Here is a 22,112-nt window from a genome sequence, read left to right on the forward strand (position 1 = left end):
AAATTAAAAAAATTTATGAGACATCTTTAAAGTAGAATTGAAGTCCAACCACTTGATAATACCACATTTTTTGTTCAATCAGAAAGGGTTTTTGTTTGGTCAATTGCATATAGGGTCTACCTAGATGGATCATGTCACTTTTGATGATACATTGATATTTGAACTTTCTCTAGGTTGAAATAATCAGTGATGATTAATTAAAGGAAAACTCTGATTTACCAATTATCAATGATTGTTTTGAAAATAGTAAAATTGAAAAAGATTAAAGAATGAGGACATAAAACTATCCTTATTGTGTGTACCTGAAGTTGTGGTAAAATAATTAAAAAACATGATGATGAGATTCATTCACATGTGTGTATATGGAATTGATCTTGTTTTTTCATGATTATTGAGAGATTAACTATTGGTTGATGAGGACCTCCTAGCTATCGTAAAATATCAAATTCTATTCATTTTCTAACTCATAAATTAAATTTTTTAACAAAGTGATTGTGCAATTAATAGATTTACAGGAAGTTGTGGATGGATCTAGTTGTTAGGCTCATGATTACCATTGAAATGCAATTGCATAAACTTTAAAATTGAAATTTATAACTATAATCACACCTACAAACCATAATTTAAAACAATGCCAAATTCATATGTGATAGTAGCATATTATAAGAACTTTGCAACTATGGATCAATGTAGATTAATTGACATGAGGTCATTCTAACTTAAATAATGATTGAGTTTGAGTTATGAGTATGTAATTTTGTTAAATATTTGAAGATAAAATTTTGTTATATTTTCAATGCGGAAGTTTTAATATTTTTTTTATCACGGTTGAATTTTTAATAATAGTACAAATAGAAAGACTTTTCTTTCTCGTTTTCTAGTTCATTTTGGAAATTTGATGGAGAGATGTTTTTAGGTATTTTGGTCTTTTAAATCAAATCTTTCATCAAATGAAGTAAATCTATCATCAAATAATTTATTACCTTTTTGTCAAAATGTATATCGATTGTTTCTCATTGAATTATATATTAAATTTTATGTACCTTAATCTAAACAATACTTATTAATCCTAATTGGCACTACTAAACATAATTCATTGTTTTGAATAATTTTTTTTAAGCTATAATTTTTTTTCCAAAATACATTTTGTTCAAATGTAATTCTCTTTCTTAAAACCAAACAAGTCATTTTTCCCATTATCCCATATCTGATGGGATTTTGGAATTGCTTAAATTTTGTTATTTTTGAACTAATATCTAGTTTATTACATTAGAGCTTAACATGTTAAATTAATGCAAAATACGACTTTGGGATCATCATTGCCAATATCATTGTTTGCTTGTAAACATTTTGGAAAAAGAAGTTAACAAGGACTGTAGTTGATAAGAGAGAAATTATCTTAGTATTAGCTTGCTTGGTTGAAAATGCCTCATGTGTGCATATTAGTTTTATATTAATTTTGCTTATTTTCTTATTCTTTCTATATTCACATCTCCAATTATATGTTGAATGCAAAATGTGCATTTGAATATGTAGGATATGAAAATGATAGGTTGTTTTTGTAGTTGTTGCAACTAACATTTCTAAAGTTAATATACATAATGTGTTAGACATTGGATGATCCATCATTCGATGACCCAAACAAATCTTAAGGTTTTGATAAAAACAAAAATATAAATTTGTGTTAACCACTTTGTTGCATGTAAGTCAATAGGTTTGATGACTATAAGCAACATCAAGTGAGACTTATCCATTAGTGGATACCTCGTCTACAACTCGTTCAATCCATCCAAATGAAATAAACATTTTATTTGAATTATTAATTTATTTCAGCTTATATAAGCTTATTTAAAAGGAACAAATTTGTGAATTTATCCTTAATTTCCTTTTATATGTATAACGGTCATATTGAGCTATGAATGACAAATAAGGAAAGTCCTAATCCTATTAAATATAAACACGCAATATCTGTTTATATCAGGAAACAAGATCAATCTGTTCAACGGTCATATTATTAAATCCCAAAGATACTTTCTAGAGCTATGACCATCTCTCTACCTATAAATACGACATCAAAGATTGAAGAATGACGAAAAATGTACATAGAAAAACAAGAGTCGTGAATCAAGAAACAAGAGAAAAGAAAAAAAATATTGAGAAATACATTAAGCTTAAGAGTGTTTGTCCTTTGTAATATATAAAGTACTAGTGAAAGATTAGAACCTCATTGTAAACTCACTTGATTGAGTGTTACAAAGAATCTGTGATTTTGTATAAACTTTTGTTTGTAAAAGTTAAGAGTGACTTAGTGACAAAATAATACTTGAGTGTTCTTAGATTCAGGGAGAGTCTAAGGGTTGTGTCCGTAGTGGCCTTAATAATACTTGTAAGCCAGAATTGACAGAAAAAAATACTTGTTGTAATCAAGTTTGATTAGTAGAACTCTTTACTAGTTGACAAAGAAGAATTGAATGTAGCTCAGGTTGATTGGACTAGAATAAAATAAAATATTTTTACTACTCTTCTTTAACTTATCAAAGTATTTTAAAGTCTATTATTGACACATTCTACACACAAGTTTTTCACTTGAAAATAAGTTTTACACACCAATGGACGACAATCCACTCCGAGTTATTGGACGAAGATTCTTATCAACTTGTTTATTATAACATCGTTCATTTCAAAAAATTTATATTTTGACTAATACACTGTTCAACATCCCTTCTAGTGTAATTTATTGTATTTCATAATGGCTTCAAAATATGAACAAGAACACTTTACATTCAAAGATCATATTCATTGACTTTTAGTTATTCCTCTATATTGTCTTCTTGGCTTCTTCTATGTTATACCTCTAGTTGTTAAAGATTTGAAGTATGTTGATTCTTATGAGTGGGTGAAGGTTGATGGAAATTCTGCTACGATTGGCATAATTGGTCATGACTAAGATCATTTGGGTGATGTTGAATTGCTATAAGTGGGAGTAGTTGTAACACAAGGAGGAAGTTTTGGTGCAACTGAAAGTGTGAAGACAACTAGTGATATTAACTCTTCTATTACAAGAAAAGTGGTTGAAGTTAATAAAATGCTTGATAAATTTTTTGCTTTATTGAGTTTTATTGCATAATTCGTAAAGAAATTTTTACGTGAAAGAAAAGATGTGTATACTGAGTTTATGTGCATTAACTATTTTTTCTCCTTCCTGTACTTTCTAGTTTTTACATGCTACACACTTGAATCACTGTGCATATGTAATGTTGAAATATTGCAATAAGTTTTTTTTATCAACACCAAGTGTTTTCATGTTGTCCTACATTTTTTTCTTACAAGTCAACTGAAAACCTTATAAAGATGGATGGATAATTAAAGTTGAAATAAGTGATAGTGGTGAACTGAACAACTAAATGGATTTAGAACAATACTCCAAATTTTATGAAAAAGAAAATTCCAAACATCGATGGTCTTGCCAAGATATTTTGGAACTCTCCTTGGTGTAGATCATGCTTTAAATGTTTTAATTGCTTATTCTTCTTTTTCTTTTTGTCCTTGTGTCATGTCTTGATTGCTCTATTTTTATTTTTCACGAGTTTCTAATTCAAGTGGGATGATATTTTCACTATTTGCAATGGAAATATAAAATTGATAATGTGGTAAATTGATGGTGACAAATAATAATAATAATAATAATAATAATAATAATAATAACAACAACTTAAGAAAATGAGATGAGGCAGTAATTATAAAAAATTAAGATATCAAGTTTTCATATTCTTTGCACACGATAGACATCATTTGCATATAACGTCTCAATTTTAAAAGAACTTAAAACTAAATTTGAATAAAAAATATAGATTTAATATGATGACAAACAATGATTTTAATTAATGAAATCATTCTTAAGTTAGTCTTAGATTTCTTTTTTCACACAAGTCGCAAGTTAATTTTTGGTGCCATGTGTGACTCATCATTTACTCCTCAAATCTACCTAAATTCATGAACTAAATTATGTATGTGTTGAGGTTTGTTTATGCTATCAAATGCCTTGTGAAGCTTTGAATTAATGTTGGATTTAAAGGTTATTTTTAAAAAAATTAATTTTGGTGTTATATTGGTGTGGGGGAAAGAGTGATAAAGATATATGTGGAGTTATTGAATTGTAAAAAAATTTCTATCCCCTTTGTTTATTTGGGAATCCTAATTGGTGTCCAAATTCTAAAAAATAATACTACCAATAGTTGTTGGTGATTATAGAACGCATAATTTGCTGAAAGGAAACATCTTTATGAAAATGAAAGATATATGTTATGAAGTAAAATAAAGCAACTCTCGTCACTCCTTAGAAGGATCAACAAAAAATAAAAATTTATAGGTTAGATATTTTTTGTGAGCATGGTAAATTTTGCCTTCCAATTTTTTTTTGTTTATTTCAATTAATACCTAAATTGTTGTTGTTTGTGTACAAGTTATTGAGCTTGCTCCTCACAAAAGGTGACATTAAAGATCATAAGTGTATTAGTAAAATGCAAAACCCTAAATTGATCACAATTTCATTGACAAGTGTACTTATTTCATTTTCCCTTATACATGGTGGGTGTCAAATATACATTCTAAGCTACCATTTTGTATATTAATGTATTTGTCAAACATTCATTGAACAAAAAACAACACTAAAAATATCTGAACGATGCCAAAAACCTAAAGCAATGGTAAATAATATTGAATGATTGCATCTCATCATAATGTACTTCTGAATATAACAAAAGACGAACAAAGGAATGAAGTGAAAAGAAGTATAAATTGCATACTAATTAAGAAATGCAATAAATGAATTTAAAGATAAAGATATAATCTTAAAGAAATAAAAAATTACAATATTTAATCACTAGCCAACCACAAATTATAAAAAAGAATAAACAAATAATTGAAAAAGTGTATAATCTTAAAAATGAGCTCTACAATTCACAAAGAATTTTTTTTTTATAAGTCAGTGATGGAATCTTGATCAACATGAAAGATAGGTTGATATGCCACTGAGACAATCAAATATAGAATGTTATTTTTTTTTAGTTAGAGACGTAATAACTTGAAAAATTATAGAACCAAATTTGAGAAATGTATGTTTGCGCCCATATGATTAGAATGAGATAAATAAGGTGAAGAGGCAAGAATTGAAAGAGGTTGCAGTCAAATATTGTTAGTTTGCAAATTGTCACTAATTTTCAATGGTAACGTGAATGTTGGAACTCCTTTCCGGCCACATGCAAATTAAATAGACAATTGAAACATTGAGTTAAGACTTAAGATACATAATATTAAATAGTATTAATTGGATTTTTTTTATAGTTTGAGCAAGGAAAAGAAACTTGTAGACCTTCTTCATGAATGACAATGCATTAAGTAATTACACATTTGATTATTTTTACTGTTATGACTTTGGATGCCATTAAATAAAATACTAAGACTTTAATGCAGAAAGATTAACTTTTAGTCATTTTAAAAGTTCTTGAATTAGTTTAATTAATGAAAATAAATAAGAATTTTTCAAGATTCCTAGCATGTCATATAAACATTACACATTACATCATAATAAATCTCCAAAACAAATCTCAAGGGTCCCATTAAGGGAATAAATACAACACAATTTTATAATCATATATAAACCTTAAATTAGTCTCCACTAAAATAAAACATAAATAAATAACTAAGAGTCATATCTCACCCTTAAGCCCATCACCAACTCCACATCAATCATGGGTGACATATTCCTTAAGCTATATCATAATTTACTCCCTGTCAAATGACACAATCATCATAGTTCAATAGAAAACGCAAGGGTAAACTCATTTTAAAAGAAACATAATATAAGAGAAATATTATAAATTTACCATTTTAAAAAAAGATATAGAAATCCTTCACATTTCCAATATCAATATACTTACATGACTCATCAAGTAATACATAATTCTCAAGTCATAAATTGTAAATGCATGTGTCTAAGTATCATGTTATGTCATGCTAACTCTTTAAGGAGATTTAACCTTTTGAGCAATTAATTCAAGCACATCCCTTAACATAGTCACACCTTGATCATCCAGAGAGACTCAAATTAACCTTGCAGAAGAAGTGTGATTTTATAAAAAATGAATAAGCATGGGTAGTGACTTACCTCAATAAAGCTTGCAAAAAACCTTAACCTATCTAGGGATTCACCCATTCATCCCTTTTGTAGGTCCTTTCATCGTTAGCCACCATGAAAACCTTCAGCATTAGGTTAAGAGTCTTCTTAGCACCCCAACTTACGTGTCTACTCACATGCAATGTCATTTATCTATGTATGCATGATATGCTAATTCATTCAACAGTCAACATACACCATCACATTCATGTTCACCCATTCAACACCAAAAAAAGGATACCATATCATAAATTTACCATTCATATGTTCATCACACTTATGAACTCACCTATAGTTTGAATACCATAGTAAGATATACGAACACCTTGTATTCTTACTTTTATCACACCAAAATCTTATATGAATGTGAATTTCATAACATTAGTAGAAAACCAAATTTACTTCTTCTTTATGACTTATAAAACAATTATGCATACATTTGGAATTGACTAGGGAGCTTTCAAGAAAGCATAAAGGGATAAATAAAATATTTTGCCTAAATTTAATTTTAGCCAGAAGTTTAGCTTAAGCTAAAAATCGTAGCTTGGCTAAATTTGCACAGATCTAGTTCTATTGAATTTTAGCCGAATTAAAAGTCATGGCTTGACTAAATTTGTGTTGAGCTAAAAATTGTGACTTTGCCTAAATTTATGTAGATTAGATTCAATTTTACCGAATTTTAGTTGACTTAGAAATCGTGACTTGACTAAAACTTAAAATTTTTGCTCGAACATTTTTTTCACAAATACAAGCTTTTGACATCATTAATCGTTGCCCAAACTATTCAAACTCACAATACACACATCAATAATTAACCCTTAAACTTCTAAACACTAAACCCTTAAGCTTTTGACTTCATTTGGTTGAAAATGGACTATTGCATAAATTTTTATAGTTTGGAGGATAATTCATACTTGCATAACTTCTTTCCTTTGTAGTATTAAGATTAAGATTTTGTCATGGCTTATCTTTACGCTTTAATGAAATTACTCTCCAACTATTGGTCAATGCTCCTTAGTTTTTTTTTTTTTTAAAAGAGAGGATGTTCCTTGTTTTTATTTATTTTTTTATTTATCTCTAATAGGTAAAATAGTCCTACATAAAAAAAAAAGGTTTGGTCAATTCTCGCCGTTTAAGGCACCTGGGAGAAACGACATGTCGTCTTATATATACAGAGTTTTACGTCAGCGGAGAGATAAGTCATAAGAGGAGAGAAGAGGCGCTGGCTACTGTTTATAGTTTACTGTAAACTGTGTTTACGTTGTGTCGTGTGGCGTGTTCAGTGAGGTAAGGGAAACTCGTCCCCATCGAAGAGCTTACTTGACCTCGCACCACGGAATCGTTCCCTACTAATTCAACTCAACAACACTATCGTCTCCATTCACTAGTTAGGTCAGTTACTCTCTCTCTCAACACTTCACAAAACTCTCTTTGATTTTCCCTTTTTGCGTTGATTTCGTTCTTCAATTCGAACCCAATCAACGTTACAATCGCAATCGCATACGAAAAATCACCTATCGCTATTGCAGAAACGTGCGTTCCAATGTCTGATCCTGCCGAAGAGGCTGCTTTCATCGAGAAGCTCTACGAATACGGCGAGCAACTCAACAATGCCAAGGACAAGTCGCAGGTTCGGAATTCGCTCTTCGATTTTCGGTTCAATTGTTCTAGGGTTTTGGATTGTGATGTTCGAGTTTGGAATTAGGGTTTTGTATCGTTTTTTGTGGTTCTGGCAGAATGTGCAGGATTACCAGGGAATCATAGATGCGGCGAAGACGAGTGTGAAGGCGAAGCAGCTCGCTGCACAGCTGATTCCCAGGTTCTACAAGTTCTTTCCTGACCTTTCTAGCCCTGCTCTCGATGCACATCTTGATTTGGTTGAGGCTGAAGAACTCGGGGTGTGTATTTTGCTCCTCTAATTACATCTAATATAATATGCGTATGATATAATTTGTGATTCTGTATGTGTGTGTGTGTGGCGGTGGCTGAGGAATGGTGTTCTGTTTCAAAATGGAAAACTATCTTGTTACTATGGTGCTCTATCTAAGTGTTAGTAATGGCAAGCCTTGTGGTTCAGGGTTGTGTTGGTTCGTCAGGCTAAAAGCTAAATTAATAAGGGAAGTTGAACTGAAGAGAGTTAGTGAGGGATACACAGGAAGGAAAATAGTGCCATTTGTAGAGATTAAACGAGACATTGGGAACTGGGAAGTGGATAGAAAAAAGTCTTTTGTATTGCTGTTATCTTGGTTGCTCTGTTTTGTCTCTATGACGTGAATTCTGTATGTACTGAGGTTTATTTCCACTATTTGGTGTTTTTCTGTTGCTGTACAGGTTCGAGTGCAAGCAATTAGAGGTCTGCCTCTTTTTTGTAAGGATACACCTGAGAATATTGGGAAGATGGTTGATATTCTTGTGCAAATTCTTGGGTCTGGTAAGTTGAAGTCATTGAAGTTTTTGCGTTGTTGAGAACTTAACCATGATTATGATTCTGATATTTTCCCCTTTAATTCTTGTAGAGGAATTTGTGGAGCGTGATGCAGTACATAAGGCTCTTATGTCTTTGCTGAGGCAGGATGTCAAAGGTACTTTGATATATCTTTATGTTCAGTGAGAATATCTTTGTCAGATATTGTTGGGGTTAAGGGTGTGTTTGGAAATCTCTTTGGAGCCTTGTCACTGGAAGTTACCACTTTCCAAAGCCCCAAACGTAGAAGGAATGGGGTTGATTGATTGACATTCTGTTGAACTCATCTAAATAGTTTATAAGGAACTTCAGTTCATCAATGCTAAAGCAAAATAACTTATAATCTTGGTATTGCACTAGTATGATGGTTGACAAGTGTTTAACTGCATGTTGTATATCATCATGTAATAGAAGTATATCTCCAATCTTCTAGTATGATAGTAAACTGAATGAATTTGAATTCAAGAACTTTGTGTCTCAAACTTCTTGATCTTTTAACTTTTTAAGTTTGTGGTACATGCAATTTGATCTTTCTGCAATTCTTTCCCTTGCAGTGTAAATAAAACTGGTCAATCTATCATCCATATAAACCAGAGAAAGAAAATGCATGCCATTCTAACACTACTCTTATGTAGTACCTATTCAGTGGGCATAAGACGTACATTGAGATATACTTTTTCTCTGAGAACATTAGTTTCACTATGGCTGAGATCCTATTGATGTTATTGTGCCCTGAATAATTTGCTGTATTTAAAATTATGGGTAATGTTTTTATTTAATGCTTCCAATAAAAGATGACCACCTGCACCTTGGTGGTAATAAAACTTAAAAACATATGTAACAGTGAGATTAATTGTGGAAGTCCAATAATTTTGTGAAAATGTTGCATGCCAAACTGATGGTGCAGAGTTAGGCTAATGCTTTGAGTGTTGTACATACACCCGAACTTTTTACCCGTGAATGCTTAAGTTTTTGACAATTATCACAAATATGCTTAGAATCTTGACATTTATAATTAGTGCTGCATTTTGGTTGTCTCCTGATGGTTTAATTGTCAATGCAGCTTCTTTGACGGCTTTGTTTAAGCACATTGGCAGTGTTGAAGAGCCAAGCACGGATGATGTTATTCGTGAGAAAGTTATAAACTTTGTTCGAGATAAGGTAAGCAGATAAATGTTTGATTAATGAGCCCTTTATTTTATTTCTTTTTGAAAATGGAAGTGAATACTGAATACTAAATATCTTCATTATAGGTTTTCCCTATCAAAGCTGAATTGTTGAAACCACAGGAGGAAATGGAAAGACACATAACTGATCTCATTAAAAAGGTATTCATAATTGCCTTCCCTCATTATTTTTTATGAATTCAGTTGTTAATCTATTAGTGTTTAATCTATTAGTATTCATGATATATGTTGTGATAATTTAATTGCAGAGTTTAGAAGATGTTACTGGCATAGAATTTCGAATGTTTATGGATTTTCTGAAGAGTTTGAGCCTATTTGGAGAAAAGGCTCCGGCTGAGCGGATGAAAGAGCTTATTGGAATCATTGAAGGGCAAGCTGATTTAGATGCACAGTTCAATGTAATTATTATTCTTTTTTTCTTTTCTTTCATCCAGTTGAGCACGCAAATACAATCATTTTATATGTAAGAGAAATCTGTTTTGTATTAGTAAAATGGTCTCTTGATTTTTTACTGCTGGCTGAAGTTATTAAGTAGTGTAAGTAGTATAGATTTCGTTTTGGGGTCTCATGTAATGGTTTTTAAATGGCAATTTTTAGGTATCAGATGCAGATCATATTGACCGGTTGATATCTTGCCTTCACATGGCACTTCCATTTGTTGTGGTAAGGACTTTTTATACTGTTCAAGTGTTTATCTTCTCGTTGTTTTCTGTCAAGTTTTTCCTTCAACAGAATCATTTTTTTTCCTTGCAGAGGGGTGCATCAAGCAACAAATTTCTCAACTATATAAACAAATATATAATATCTGTTTTTGACCAGGTATTACTTCAGATCTTTTAGTTTGAAAGAATAAACATGTATTTTTAATATTTGTTCTACCCATTTAATATTCTTCCTTTAGTTTTGAACCTAGCATGTAAGCTTTTTACTTTCTGCCTCTTGCCATTGGTTGTAGCCATAAATTGATATGATTACTCATTAATCTTCTATAAAATACTAAATTTGCAAATCTAACTGTTAAAATATGTGATATAATTTTGGCGCTCATGAATGTCTTTCAGGTAAATCGAACATTTATTAGCATGAAATCTTATAGCCATTGTTGAATTGCAAGATATTAATTTAGGCAACTCTTTATTCCTTTATATTTAGCAGGCACCGTTCAAAAAAACATATTTGCTTTTGGACTTAGCATATTACCTGTTCCAACTTCAGTACATAACTGGTCGCCTCATCTGTTGTGTAATTTCAAGTTGTTTGATTATAAAATATAAATAAGGAATCTTATCTATGGTAATTTTACTGGTTAGCTTTCTAGATCTTGTATTAGCTGGTGAATGTTTTTGATTAATGGAATCTTGTTGGAATTATGTTAATAATTTTCTATAATTGAGGGTTTTCTTTTGGTTGTTGAGAAACTTATTCGCATGCATTATTTTATTTCTTCACAGCTTCCTGGAGAACGGAAGGTAGATTTACTCAGAAGCCTTGCAGAATTTTCACCTTATACAACACCACAAGACTCACGCCAAATGCTTCCTTCTATTGTTCAGTTGCTGAAGGTAAATCTTTAGTTGCAAATTGGCATATGGCACATTCAATGTGTTGGATATAGTAGTATGTTTTCTGCCATGTCAACATCAAATTTTTATGTTTATTTTAGTTTATGGCTTTATGCTGTTATTTCCAAGCACATTGTCGACTAGCAGAAGTGTGTTTTTGATGTGGCTAGCTTGGTTTAGTCTTAAATCCATTTTTTTTCTTGAAGTTACTGTTGTAGGTCATCTATCTTTTAAAATTGTAGTTATAAATTGGTAATGTTATTCATATAATTTCATTTCTGTTCATGCTCGTTGTCTGCTGCATTATATTTTGAGCTACAAATTAATGCTTGACCACCAAAATATTGGATTTCCATTGCCTCAGCCCTTCAAAATTATTTGCACCATCTGATCACATTAATCTCCTTATTTTGATTGATGTAAACCCAAATTTTGCACAATTAGTTTCCTTGTTGAGTCAAATTCAAAGTAGTGATGTAGTTAACTGTTGTGAATGATCTTTGGAGAATTAAATCTATTTAAACACAATGTGTCATGGATTAATATATCAATTTATTTAATGTTTCAATTAAATGATTCAATATCATTTACTCTCGCTGTTTTCATTAAGCTGTTTGCTTTCCTTTTTTCAGAAATACATGACTTGGAAGAAGACTGGAGAAGAGATGAATTTTACCTATGTTGAGTGCTTGTTGTACACATTTCATCACTTAGCTCATAAGGTGGGTTATCTTTCCTTGTCTAAGCTAATATGTGATAGTAGTTATATGTGGTGCATAATTGAACTTGGTGATGTAGGTTCCTAATGCGACAAATAGTTTATGTGGATATAAAATTGTTACTGGCCAGCCATCTGATAGGCTTGGAGAGGACTTTTCAGAGCATTATAATGATTTTACTGAGAGGTATCATCTTTTCTTTTGATAGATTTTTGTAGTAAACTATTCACCTATTCTCTGGTTTGTATCTTTAATTCACCCATTCTTTGGTTTGTATTTTTAATATAAATATAATTTAGTTTTTATCATATATGCAAGTATTACAAAAGTTTAGGGGGAGGTTGCCCAATTCCAAAGATAGCGCATGCTGCAAGTCTTGATGAAGGCTTACAGTAGCACTTAGAATGACCTACCAGTGAAAGCCCCCAGGTAGAATCAAATCCAAGAACTTCCAAGTTTAGGGGGATAATATTGTTACTTACGTAGATAAGCAAAGTGAACCAATTATGTTCGTATTTGGTTCAACTTATTTTTGAATTTTTTTCTTTTCTTTTTTGTTTGGTAGCTTCCTAAAGAGCTTTTGAGAAAAAGAGAAGAACTTTTCCTCTTAAAAACTCAGATATGTACCGTTGTTAAGACCTAAGGGATAAAAGCTGTGCTGGGGGTTTCTTTTGGATGCTCATCCATATATCATTTTTTAGCTTAGGGTCATCATTAGATTATGAATTATTGAATTATACAATAATTTTCTGTGTTTGAACTTGAACTTCTATATGTAAGGTCCAAACATGCTTGTCATAGAGATAATGTGTCCGGGCATTATCTTTTAATGCATTAGCTTAATACTTTTTCTATGGTATTCTTGGGTAGTGTCCAATAATTGTTTGAGGCATAGTTTTAAAAACTGACCTGGTCATGGCACTGGGTTAGTGGTCGAACCAGTGAGTCACTTTTTGTAATAAAAAAATATAATTTTTTTATACCTGTCTTAAATCCACATTGCTAAATTAATGCATAAAATATTCAAACATAATTTTAAAATAGAGCTTTTAAACAAACCTTAAAAGGTACACTCAAATACTTAGACATAAGAGAAATATCTCACGAAGGCAAACCCATTGAGCATTATCAGTTATCAGTTATCACAGATAGATTCTTAGTCATATTATAGTAGTTTCAAATACATCAGACATATTCAGAATGCTCATGTGGCTTTAAACATGTTTTAAGAGGAATTGTCTGCATGTTATTCATTCAGAAATTTCTTATATATTTTTATTACTTTCAAAAGTTTATAGTATCTCACAAATCTTTCCTACCTTCATTAATGAATCAAAGAGTAAGAGAGATCAAAGGAACCCAACCCATAACAAAATCTAACATAGTAAAAAACTTGAGTAGCTACTGCCATCAGATGGGATTTCCATGAAATTCATTTCATTGTTAAGAACAAATATGATAGTTAAATGATTCAAAGCCCTTGCACAATCTCCCAGCATCATTTGGAAGTTACTAGAATAAATTCCCAACAATCAAATTCTATTCATGGCATTCAGCCATCACACATCAAATGTATTCAAAATGCTAATATAGCCTTAAAAGTTAAAACTAATTAACAACCATTATATCAATGCAATCACTGCTAAAAACACAAGTACATTCAGACAAACTTTGTTCTTTTCATTCCTTGTCCATTAGAAAGGATAGGAAACTTATTCAACAAAATACAGAAAAATATGAATCAAAGAAGTTACATGTTATCCCATAATTATGAGTGGGCATACGAGCATGCCTGGGCTGTCCCTCCTCACTATAAAATAATATATGCACTAGTGTTGTAACATCACACTCGTTACATAATAATACGGGTTCAACCGTTCAAAAGTTATTTGAGCTTGGTTATCACCCTTAAAAAGGTCTCATATTATTGGCTTCCAATTAATATCAGAAGTTCAGAACTGTGTTCCTGAGCATGCAAGCTTCTCTCTTCCTATTGACAAGTGCTGTTCACATTGCCATGCATTAGAATTATGGAAATCCCATAAGCAAACAGAGCACCACATCTGCAATAGGATTTTCAATTGCCAAACTTAACAGTTCAATAATCCTTTTCGCGCAATAAGGGAAAGGGGGTAACAGTACGACTACGAGGTTTCATAATAAGTTATTTATTTAGGCCTGCTCAAGATACCAAACAACACACGCAAGCACATACAGTCACACACAATCACAAACATTGGAAAAATATGAAGGAACAAAATGGAAAAAACCAAAATCTGAATTTGCCTTAAAACAAACATGTAGCAGTCTTTGCTTTGATGAGAGAGAAGAAGCAAATGCAGTTTAGAGAAGAATTATAACTTTGGGACGCTGGACGTTGGACAACGGAGCATGGATGACGACGTCGTGAGAGAAGTTGCGACAAAGCGAGAATGAGAAGACGGCGAACGCCAGACGACGGCGCCGCGAGAGAAGCTGCCAGAGGAAGGAACCTAGAAGCTGCGAGCCTGTGACGAAGCAAGAACTAGATGACGACGGATCAGGGTTTCTAAAATCAAAAACCTAGAAATCAAAACGACGCTGTTTCGCACTCCACATAGAAAGAAAAATGATAAATGACCCGGTCTGGGTTGATGGGTCACCGGTTTGACCACAGACCCGACCGGGTTGTTCTGGGTTGAAGGCATGCCCAATCGAGCAACGGACTCGACCTTGTCCAGCCACCGGGGTGTGGTTGGTCCAGGTTTCCAAACTATGGTTTGAGGTCAATAAGTATAGTTTTGCCTTGTTTATCAAGTTTTGGGGTGATTAGACTTCAGAGTTATGTTTGTGAGTATTCTGAGTTTTATAGTGATACACTGATATGGGATTATGGTTTACAAATAATTCCTGTACGCAATTTCTAGCAATGAGTATTCTTGGATATGTAGTTATTCCAATGATACGGTTCCATCGAGTTAGATCTCCTTATTTCATTATATCCTCTTAAAACTTCGTATTTATGACTGTTAGTTTCTTTGTTCTTTTTTATTTCTTTCTATTTATCAGCTGGGAGCAGAGCAGATTAACTTGACTTAATTTGTGAAAATTCATGCTATTTCCCTTTACCTTTTCAACACAATTGCTGCTTACTTCCTCAATATTTCCACCATTCTCCAGATATATGCATCTATTGCACATTCCTGCAAATTCTCTTATTGAGTTCATTTTTAGTTATGGTGTCAATTGTGTCCAAAGTTTAAGCAATATCTGTCGTGTGTTCAAGACATGAGAATTGTATGAGGCATGCAATGAGCAACAAGGTCCGATTCAGATTTTATGATTAAGTGGCTATTTGCAGAGTATCACTATAAACTATAAACAAACTTATGTGCAAGGTTGTAGCAAAATCTGGTTTGGTCCAGAAACTCACTTCTGTTCATGACTGTCTTTGTCATTGTAGTGTGGATCTTGTTGTCCTTTATCTTTTAAGTTTACAATAGTTTGGCTTTGGGAAGGGAGAAAGTAGCTGATTTGACTGGTTGCAACTATTCCATTGTTTAGTATACTTTTCGTTGTTTTACCTCTCTTTAGTGTTGAAGTCGTTTTTATTGTTTTGTGGTCACATTTTTGGTTTATTTTCTTTTATTAGATTGAATAATGTTGAGGAGTTCACCCGGGCTACAATCAAGAAATTAACTCAAGGAATGGATGAAAACAACAAATCTATGGCAGGTGCTAAAACTGATGAAGAAAAGGAAAAAATTGTGAGTTCTTGTTCGATGTTTTTTTTGTCTTGCCTTTCTCTTATTATGACATATTATGCTTACATTTTTACATTATTTTGTAGAAAACTAAAAAGCAGAATGCTACAACTGGGTTGCGGACTTGCAATAACATTTTGACAATGACAAAGGTAAGAGTGATGCTACATTTTTTTACTTTAGCAATTAAGTTGTTGACTTATTAGTTGCATGATTTTTAATTGATTGACTTCCCCCTCTCCCCTTTTTTCTCTTATTTAATTATTTGGTTTGTGTGATTAGCCATTGCACGCCAAAGTGCCTTCTTTTATTGGAGATAAGAGAATCAATCTCTCTTGGAAAGAAGCAACAAAAGCAGCATCTACTGCACCAGCTGCTGGGTATGTTATCTTTTTATTTTAATAAAGATCATTTTAGAATTTTTTTGTTTGGGGATTTTTTTAATAAAATAAGAGTGATTTTAATAAATAAAAAATTTGTAATAGTTAGATAACTTTCTCTAGAGAACAAATGAATTTATACCAGATGCTAGAAAAAAGTAGTTTCTGAAGAAAAGTTCTAAGTTATACCATAAAGCACCTTTTTACAAAGCTTATCCTATCCAAACACACTCTTGTTCGTTTTCCACCAGAGTAACTTGTTTCATTGTCTCTTAATGATTGGCCTAATTGACAGTTTTTATACGGAATTTGATTTTTTAAACATCTCATTTGGATTGGGATTTGGGACTACAGAAATAATTTACATTGATCAGCTCATCTATTTAGTTTAAACTTCTGCAGAGCAAAACGGCCTGCTAATGCTGCCAATGGGTCCAACAATATTGCATCAAAGAAAGGTCGAGGTGCTGGTGGTTTGCAAAATCAACTAGTCAATAGAGCGCTGGAAGGATTATCTGGTGGTGGGAGAGGAGGTATGAGGGGCAGAGGCCGGGGCTGGGGTGGTCGTGGAAGAGGAAGAGGAGGAGGGTATCGGTAACTTTGTTGCAGATGTGATGTAGAAAACATCAGACTTCACCAGACTGTACCAGAATACAAATAGGACCTGTTAATGTATTACAATTCTTTGTCAGTGGAAGTTTTGACTTTTTGATTATAGCGGATGATGAAATTTTAATTTAGTCGTACTTTTTACTAAGGTTGTTCATGTAGAATGCTGAGTTATTGATCATTTTCCAATCCATTTGTTGCAAGCAGCAGATGGGACTAGCTGACGGAACTTATGTTCGTTGGTATGTATGCATGTAATTTTAATGACGAGTGCATTTTAATGGAAATGGAAGACCGTATCTCGTACTGGGATGTTACCCGTTTCAGGCAATATGAAATTAAATGGTTAAGTTCCTTGTACAGTTGCCCTTAACAATGTCAATCTAAATACATTCACTTCCTACCCATTACAATAAACAATTTACAAGGTTCATATAGCTTCTGATGTTCTGAAAATGATTTGATTTTTTAAAGTTAGTGACTAAGGTACAAAAGCAGGATAGTAAAAATGGGTACTGACTGAAATACTTTCCTTCCCAAGTTACCTTCCTAGATCTAGAGTTGAATGAAAAAACTTAATTGTTGGTTACATGTGTGCTAGATGATCAAGAGTTTTGAATAGCAACAGTTGGTGGCGAAGACACTGTTATGATATCTGGTAATTGTGGAGCCTGGGGCTGGTGAGGAACGGGTGTCACTGTCGCATGCTTTCTGCTATAAATCTGCTTAGCAATTATAACTATCCTTTTCCATCGGTTTTCATCACCTGGATTGCCATTACGTTCTTGTGCATCATCATGGGTTGGTTGTCTAGTTTTCAGCAACTGGATTGTATAAAGTAGAAAACAAATTGTAGAAGTGGCACCAGAGATCACGTACAGAACCCAGAAACTTCCAAGCCTCAAACTTTCTGTACTCTCTGAGGTCGAATTGTTGGAGCAGTCTCCTGCATCGTTCATCCATTTGTCTTCTAACATCCTCAGTTCTCCCTGCTCCAAGAGCCTCAGTATAGCTTTGGAAACATCTCTGGCCACTGGCGAGCCTTTCTGGAACATCTGCATCATGAGATTAATAGGAAATAAGTGGAAATGAATTGGTTAATTTTGTGAAAGATATAAGGCATTTATAATAGAATAAAGATATGAAAGAAAATTAAAATTAATACCATCTAAAAATAGATCAATGTTTATTACAATTAGGATCAAACTAATCTATTTATTTGTTTCTTATATAAACGACAAACGACAGAAGATGCTATTACATTATAAGAATGGCGTTTGGTTCTGTTTCCTTGTAGAAAACAGTTAGTTCGACATATTATCATAGTTTTTCGAAGAATTCTAGTGTTACTTACAAATCCCAGTCCTCCGAATTTGGTGGTAGGTACAGAGGCAGAGTATCCCTTGCAGTATTTACTCATATATACTTTCTCATAAGGGAGTTCGAGAAAAGCAGCTGCTATTGAGTTGTTTTTGAATGCATCTTCATAGCTGTATTCATTATCCATGTTTATGATGTTCTCTGGCTTGAATTGTTCGACTTTCTCCAGGTATGTTCTAACAAACGAATCTCCGTCACAACCAATTTTCATGTTGTACTTCTTCAGGCACAGGATGTCTGTCACATTTGGTTGCAGTCGTTGAATTGTGAGCATGGAAGAAAGACTAGCAGTGTAGCTTGAGTTAAGAATCAACACTAGAAACAGCCATGATACCATCACCACGCGAGATAAGTCGTTATGGATTTTCTCCCCTGCAACATCAAACCATTGGCATCAATTCAGTTTCATGGAAATTGGTATTTCTAACACTTCTTTTCATAACTAAAGTTGATCATTGTTGTTAATTGAAGCATGAGGGTGATACTTACTGTGAGCAAAGAATAGAGAGGAGAAGGTAAACATAAGAGCAGTGCTGACTTGGCTTTTCCAATTGCCTTGAAACTCAGGATTTGGTTCCCGCTCCAGGTACCACACAACTACCATTGTGTAAGTCAACACGGCCCCAGTTGCCACCCACATTTGCCAGGTGAAGGGCTTCATAAACATCCATGTGGATTCGTTGGACTTTTCTGTAACTATCATTGACAATCCTGATTCTGCATATGGCACAGTAAAGTCTACATATTGCAATCTGGCTTCTGTTATGGTCGTGTCTCCAATAACTGCTTCATAAGTCTTCCATTTCATCATTATTAAACCACATGATAATCATAAAAATATTAGGTTAGTCAAGCAATAATTTTTTTTTTATAGAAAAATTATATCTAGAGTTCAAAATTAACAGGAACCAAACATTAGGATCAGTGACTGTTTTATTCTTTTACTTATTTTGCTGATTGTAAAGGAACTTGTTCAGATAGGTGTGTGACGTGAGCAAAATAAAAGCATATTTAACAATATATACAAGAAATAAGGGGCACAGTAGAATGAGTAATGAGGCTTTACCTTGTTATAGACAAGTTGAACCAGATCGCTATAGGTTCCATTGATGGGATGAAACTCATACGGCAGATCATACCCCAAAATGTCTAACACCTTCTCAAAAATTTCAATGCAGAATCCACTATATTTATATGAATTAGTAAGCTCATCACGATCAACCTTGACAAACCTGGAAAAGGAGGTTCTTCCAGGAACTGCTATTTGCATTGGCTTTTGTTTAGTAGGCAGATTCCATCCTTTTGGAACTCTATTTAGTTTCCCTGGCCATATTACTACGGCACTTAAACTTTCTGTGTTCCTAGAAACACTATTTGAACCTTGTTCTGTAGTGAGGTTAGTGATGAACCCACGTTTTAGAGTCCAGAAGTCTAATTCTCTGTAACTCTTCTTATCTACATTTACAATCCTGAAGGTAGGATTTGGCAAGAGTTGCGCTTCTTCGAATCGAATTTCTCCACTCAAGCCAAGGAAATTGCTAGACAGTATTTCGGTTAACAAAGTCTTTCTGCCACTGGCCATTCTGTCTATTGCTTGTGCAACAATTTTAATGCTATCATATGCTTGCAGAGCGTAAAATCCCGGATCGCGGTTATCCTCCTCAGGATACTTGGCCCGAAAAGATTTCCGGAACTGAGCCTCAAAATCTTGATACTCACTGCTATCTTCAGAGTAGTAGGTCTTGATTCCTAAAGCTCCTTCCATGTAGGAAATAGAAGACTTGTTGACAGAGTCAAGCAAATTTGTTATTCTCTCTGGGATTATCCAAGCCGATTCTCCATCCACAAGTCCCAATTGTGCAGCTTCTCTGAACAAATGAATCACCATTTCTAATGATGATTGCAGAACAATGAACACCCGGGATTGTGTATTTTTAATCAACTTATTCAACTCTTCGCGTATGAACTCTCCAGGATTAGTTCGATAAGAAGGTGATGGAAGAGCTAAACGGTACTCAATCATTGAACCAACCTCTTGGAGGGTCTCAGATAGCAGTGCTAGCATCTCATAATCTCCCTCTTCATTAATGACTACTACTCTCTGCCAACTATAAACACGTACCATATCTGCAACACATTTTGCATATGCAGTACCATCGTTGGCCATTCTTACCGAGAATGGCAGGCGAGTTGGCAGCAATGGTGGGGTAATGGTAGGTGCTGCAAAGGATATGACCGGAACTTGAGTTTTGCGTCCTAATTCAGCCACTGAAGCTGCTTCTGTCCATGCGTGCATTCCTATAATCACTTGCGCCTTCTGCGTTTTAATCATCTTTCTAGCTGCAAGAAATAGGTTTACATAATTACATTCAATTCTTCACATAGTTACAAGGTTAAAGCAAATTGGAGAAAAAAAATCTAAGATGCACTTTCTTATATACTGCTTTCCAACCAGAATAAGAGTTTCACCTCAGAAACCTATGCTGGCTTTTAACTAGACGTCAGCTACGGAAATTATCAAGGGGAAACTCTAATTCTTATTGGAAAACTGCACAAAAAATACGTAAGAATCTGCATCTAAGTTTTGTCCAAACCATAAAAGCATGGATTTTTTTTTTTTTAATAATTTTCTCTTGGTAAATGATTGATATCACTAACCAAGAGAAGTGGGTCTGAAGGGATCTTTGGTGGGTTCCTGAAAATGAAGAGCCATCTTGTGGCTCTTGGAAGTGTTATTGTAACTTTGAGCTGCAAGGTCCATGGCTACAAGCTGTTCTTTCCCAACCCGAGAGTTAACATCAATTATTGCACCTATAGATATAACCTTGTTGTCTCCATTTGTAGCCTCACCTTGGTAGCAATTAACTAGAACAAAGAAAATGAACAAATAGGTAGGAAATGCAAGAGGAATAGTGGATGGAAAATTCATTTTGCTTTAATTTCTTTTGCTCATGATCTGTAAGCATTTGTTGTAAAATTTGTGCATGCACTGGTTTCTCATGACATAGTTTCATACAATGCGATGTGCTAATATATGAGTAAACTTTTGAAGAAAGATGCAATGGAAGGAGGAAATATATATAGCAATATAACACTGGAGTGGACCCCAAGGATTCTTCTAGTGGGGCTGGAATTTGAGGTTTGATCCGGTCAATTATGCAGTTTTGAGTCTTGACTTCATACTATAAGACAAGTTGGGTGTGAGAAGAGGTATATACACGTAGCCATTCCTGGCCTCAATAAGGTTCCAAATGAATAAGGTGTCCAAATTTATCATTAATATTGTAATAAAAAATACCATTCAATAGTGGAAAATAATATTTAAAAGTGAAGATGTTTTTTTCCTTTCAATTTCATTTTGTCATTTTTCTATGTTAATTAGTAATTATTCTATTTATATCATTTATTGACTTTTAACACTATTAATCTTAATTGAAATATAGACTTAAATATGAATTAAGTTGATGTAAGCTCATGTTTCTTTTTTTCAATTTTGATTTCTGTAATTTTTTTAATCTCTATAAGTTTGGGTTTTAGAAATTCAAATTAAAAAAATACAAATTTATGTGTTAAAAATGAAAAAAAAACTCAAACTTACCGTGATTAAATTCATATTTAAGCCTTCAAATATACATTCTTTTATTATTAACCATTTCTTAATGGTAAACTTCAAAAATCTATTACACTTATTATTTGCATTGTCAATATTCGAAAATTCTAATTCAAATAATATTAAGTAGCTTTTGCCTAATTTTCTTTTTCTTTCAGTACTCTATTTGGCTTTTTTAACAGCACAACTATTAGAATAAATGAAAAAACGTACTTTCAATAATGGAAAACTTACATTTATTTTAATAATTGAAATTTTCAAATGAAATTACAGAAGTTAAAAA

At 33.0% G+C, this 22,112-nt stretch overlaps 2 protein-coding genes across 2 annotated transcripts; one reads left to right on the forward strand and one right to left on the reverse strand.

Moving 5' to 3' along the window:
* Positions 1 to 7,382: 7,382 nt before the first annotated feature.
* On the forward strand, positions 7,383 to 17,189 carry LOC114419604 (apoptosis inhibitor 5-like protein API5). Its single transcript, XM_028385321.1, has 17 exons — positions 7,383 to 7,567; positions 7,705 to 7,805; positions 7,912 to 8,073; positions 8,507 to 8,606; positions 8,692 to 8,757; positions 9,703 to 9,800; positions 9,893 to 9,967; positions 10,075 to 10,224; positions 10,424 to 10,489; positions 10,580 to 10,645; positions 11,278 to 11,388; positions 12,021 to 12,110; positions 12,187 to 12,293; positions 15,739 to 15,853; positions 15,937 to 16,002; positions 16,133 to 16,230; positions 16,633 to 17,189. The coding sequence occupies exons 2-17, from the start codon at positions 7,719 to 7,721 to the stop codon at positions 16,826 to 16,828; spliced, it is 1,653 nt and encodes a 550-aa protein (XP_028241122.1). The 5' UTR covers positions 7,383 to 7,567; positions 7,705 to 7,718; the 3' UTR covers positions 16,829 to 17,189.
* Positions 17,190 to 17,217: 28 nt separating this feature from the next.
* On the reverse strand, positions 17,218 to 21,274 carry LOC114419603 (glutamate receptor 2.7-like). Its single transcript, XM_028385320.1, has 5 exons — positions 20,878 to 21,274; positions 19,286 to 20,559; positions 18,709 to 19,015; positions 18,194 to 18,591; positions 17,218 to 17,894 (listed from the first exon to the last, which is right to left on the reverse strand). The coding sequence occupies exons 1-5, from the start codon at positions 21,146 to 21,148 to the stop codon at positions 17,445 to 17,447; spliced, it is 2,700 nt and encodes an 899-aa protein (XP_028241121.1). The 5' UTR covers positions 21,149 to 21,274; the 3' UTR covers positions 17,218 to 17,444.
* Positions 21,275 to 22,112: the final 838 nt, after the last annotated feature.

The sequence above is a fragment of the Glycine soja genome, chromosome 7 (assembly GCF_004193775.1).
Source record: "Glycine soja cultivar W05 chromosome 7, ASM419377v2, whole genome shotgun sequence".
NCBI lineage: Eukaryota > Viridiplantae > Streptophyta > Magnoliopsida > Fabales > Fabaceae > Glycine > Glycine soja.

Coding starts and splice junctions, on each gene's coding strand:
- LOC114419603 (XM_028385320.1), bottom strand. CDS start 21,148: ATGAATTTTCCATCCACTATTCCTCTTGCATTTCCTACCTATTTGTTC. Junction 20,560..20,877: donor CTTCAGACCCACTTCTCTTG/GTTAGTGATATC, acceptor TATTTCTTGCAG/CTAGAAAGATGATTAAAACG. Junction 19,016..19,285: donor TTCAACTTGTCTATAACAAG/GTAAAGCCTCAT, acceptor ATGAAATGGAAG/ACTTATGAAGCAGTTATTGG.
- LOC114419604 (XM_028385321.1), top strand. CDS start 7,719: ATGTCTGATCCTGCCGAAGAGGCTGCTTTCATCGAGAAGCTCTACGAA. Junction 10,225..10,423: donor ATTTAGATGCACAGTTCAAT/GTAATTATTATT, acceptor GGCAATTTTTAG/GTATCAGATGCAGATCATAT. Junction 10,490..10,579: donor TGGCACTTCCATTTGTTGTG/GTAAGGACTTTT, acceptor TTTTCCTTGCAG/AGGGGTGCATCAAGCAACAA.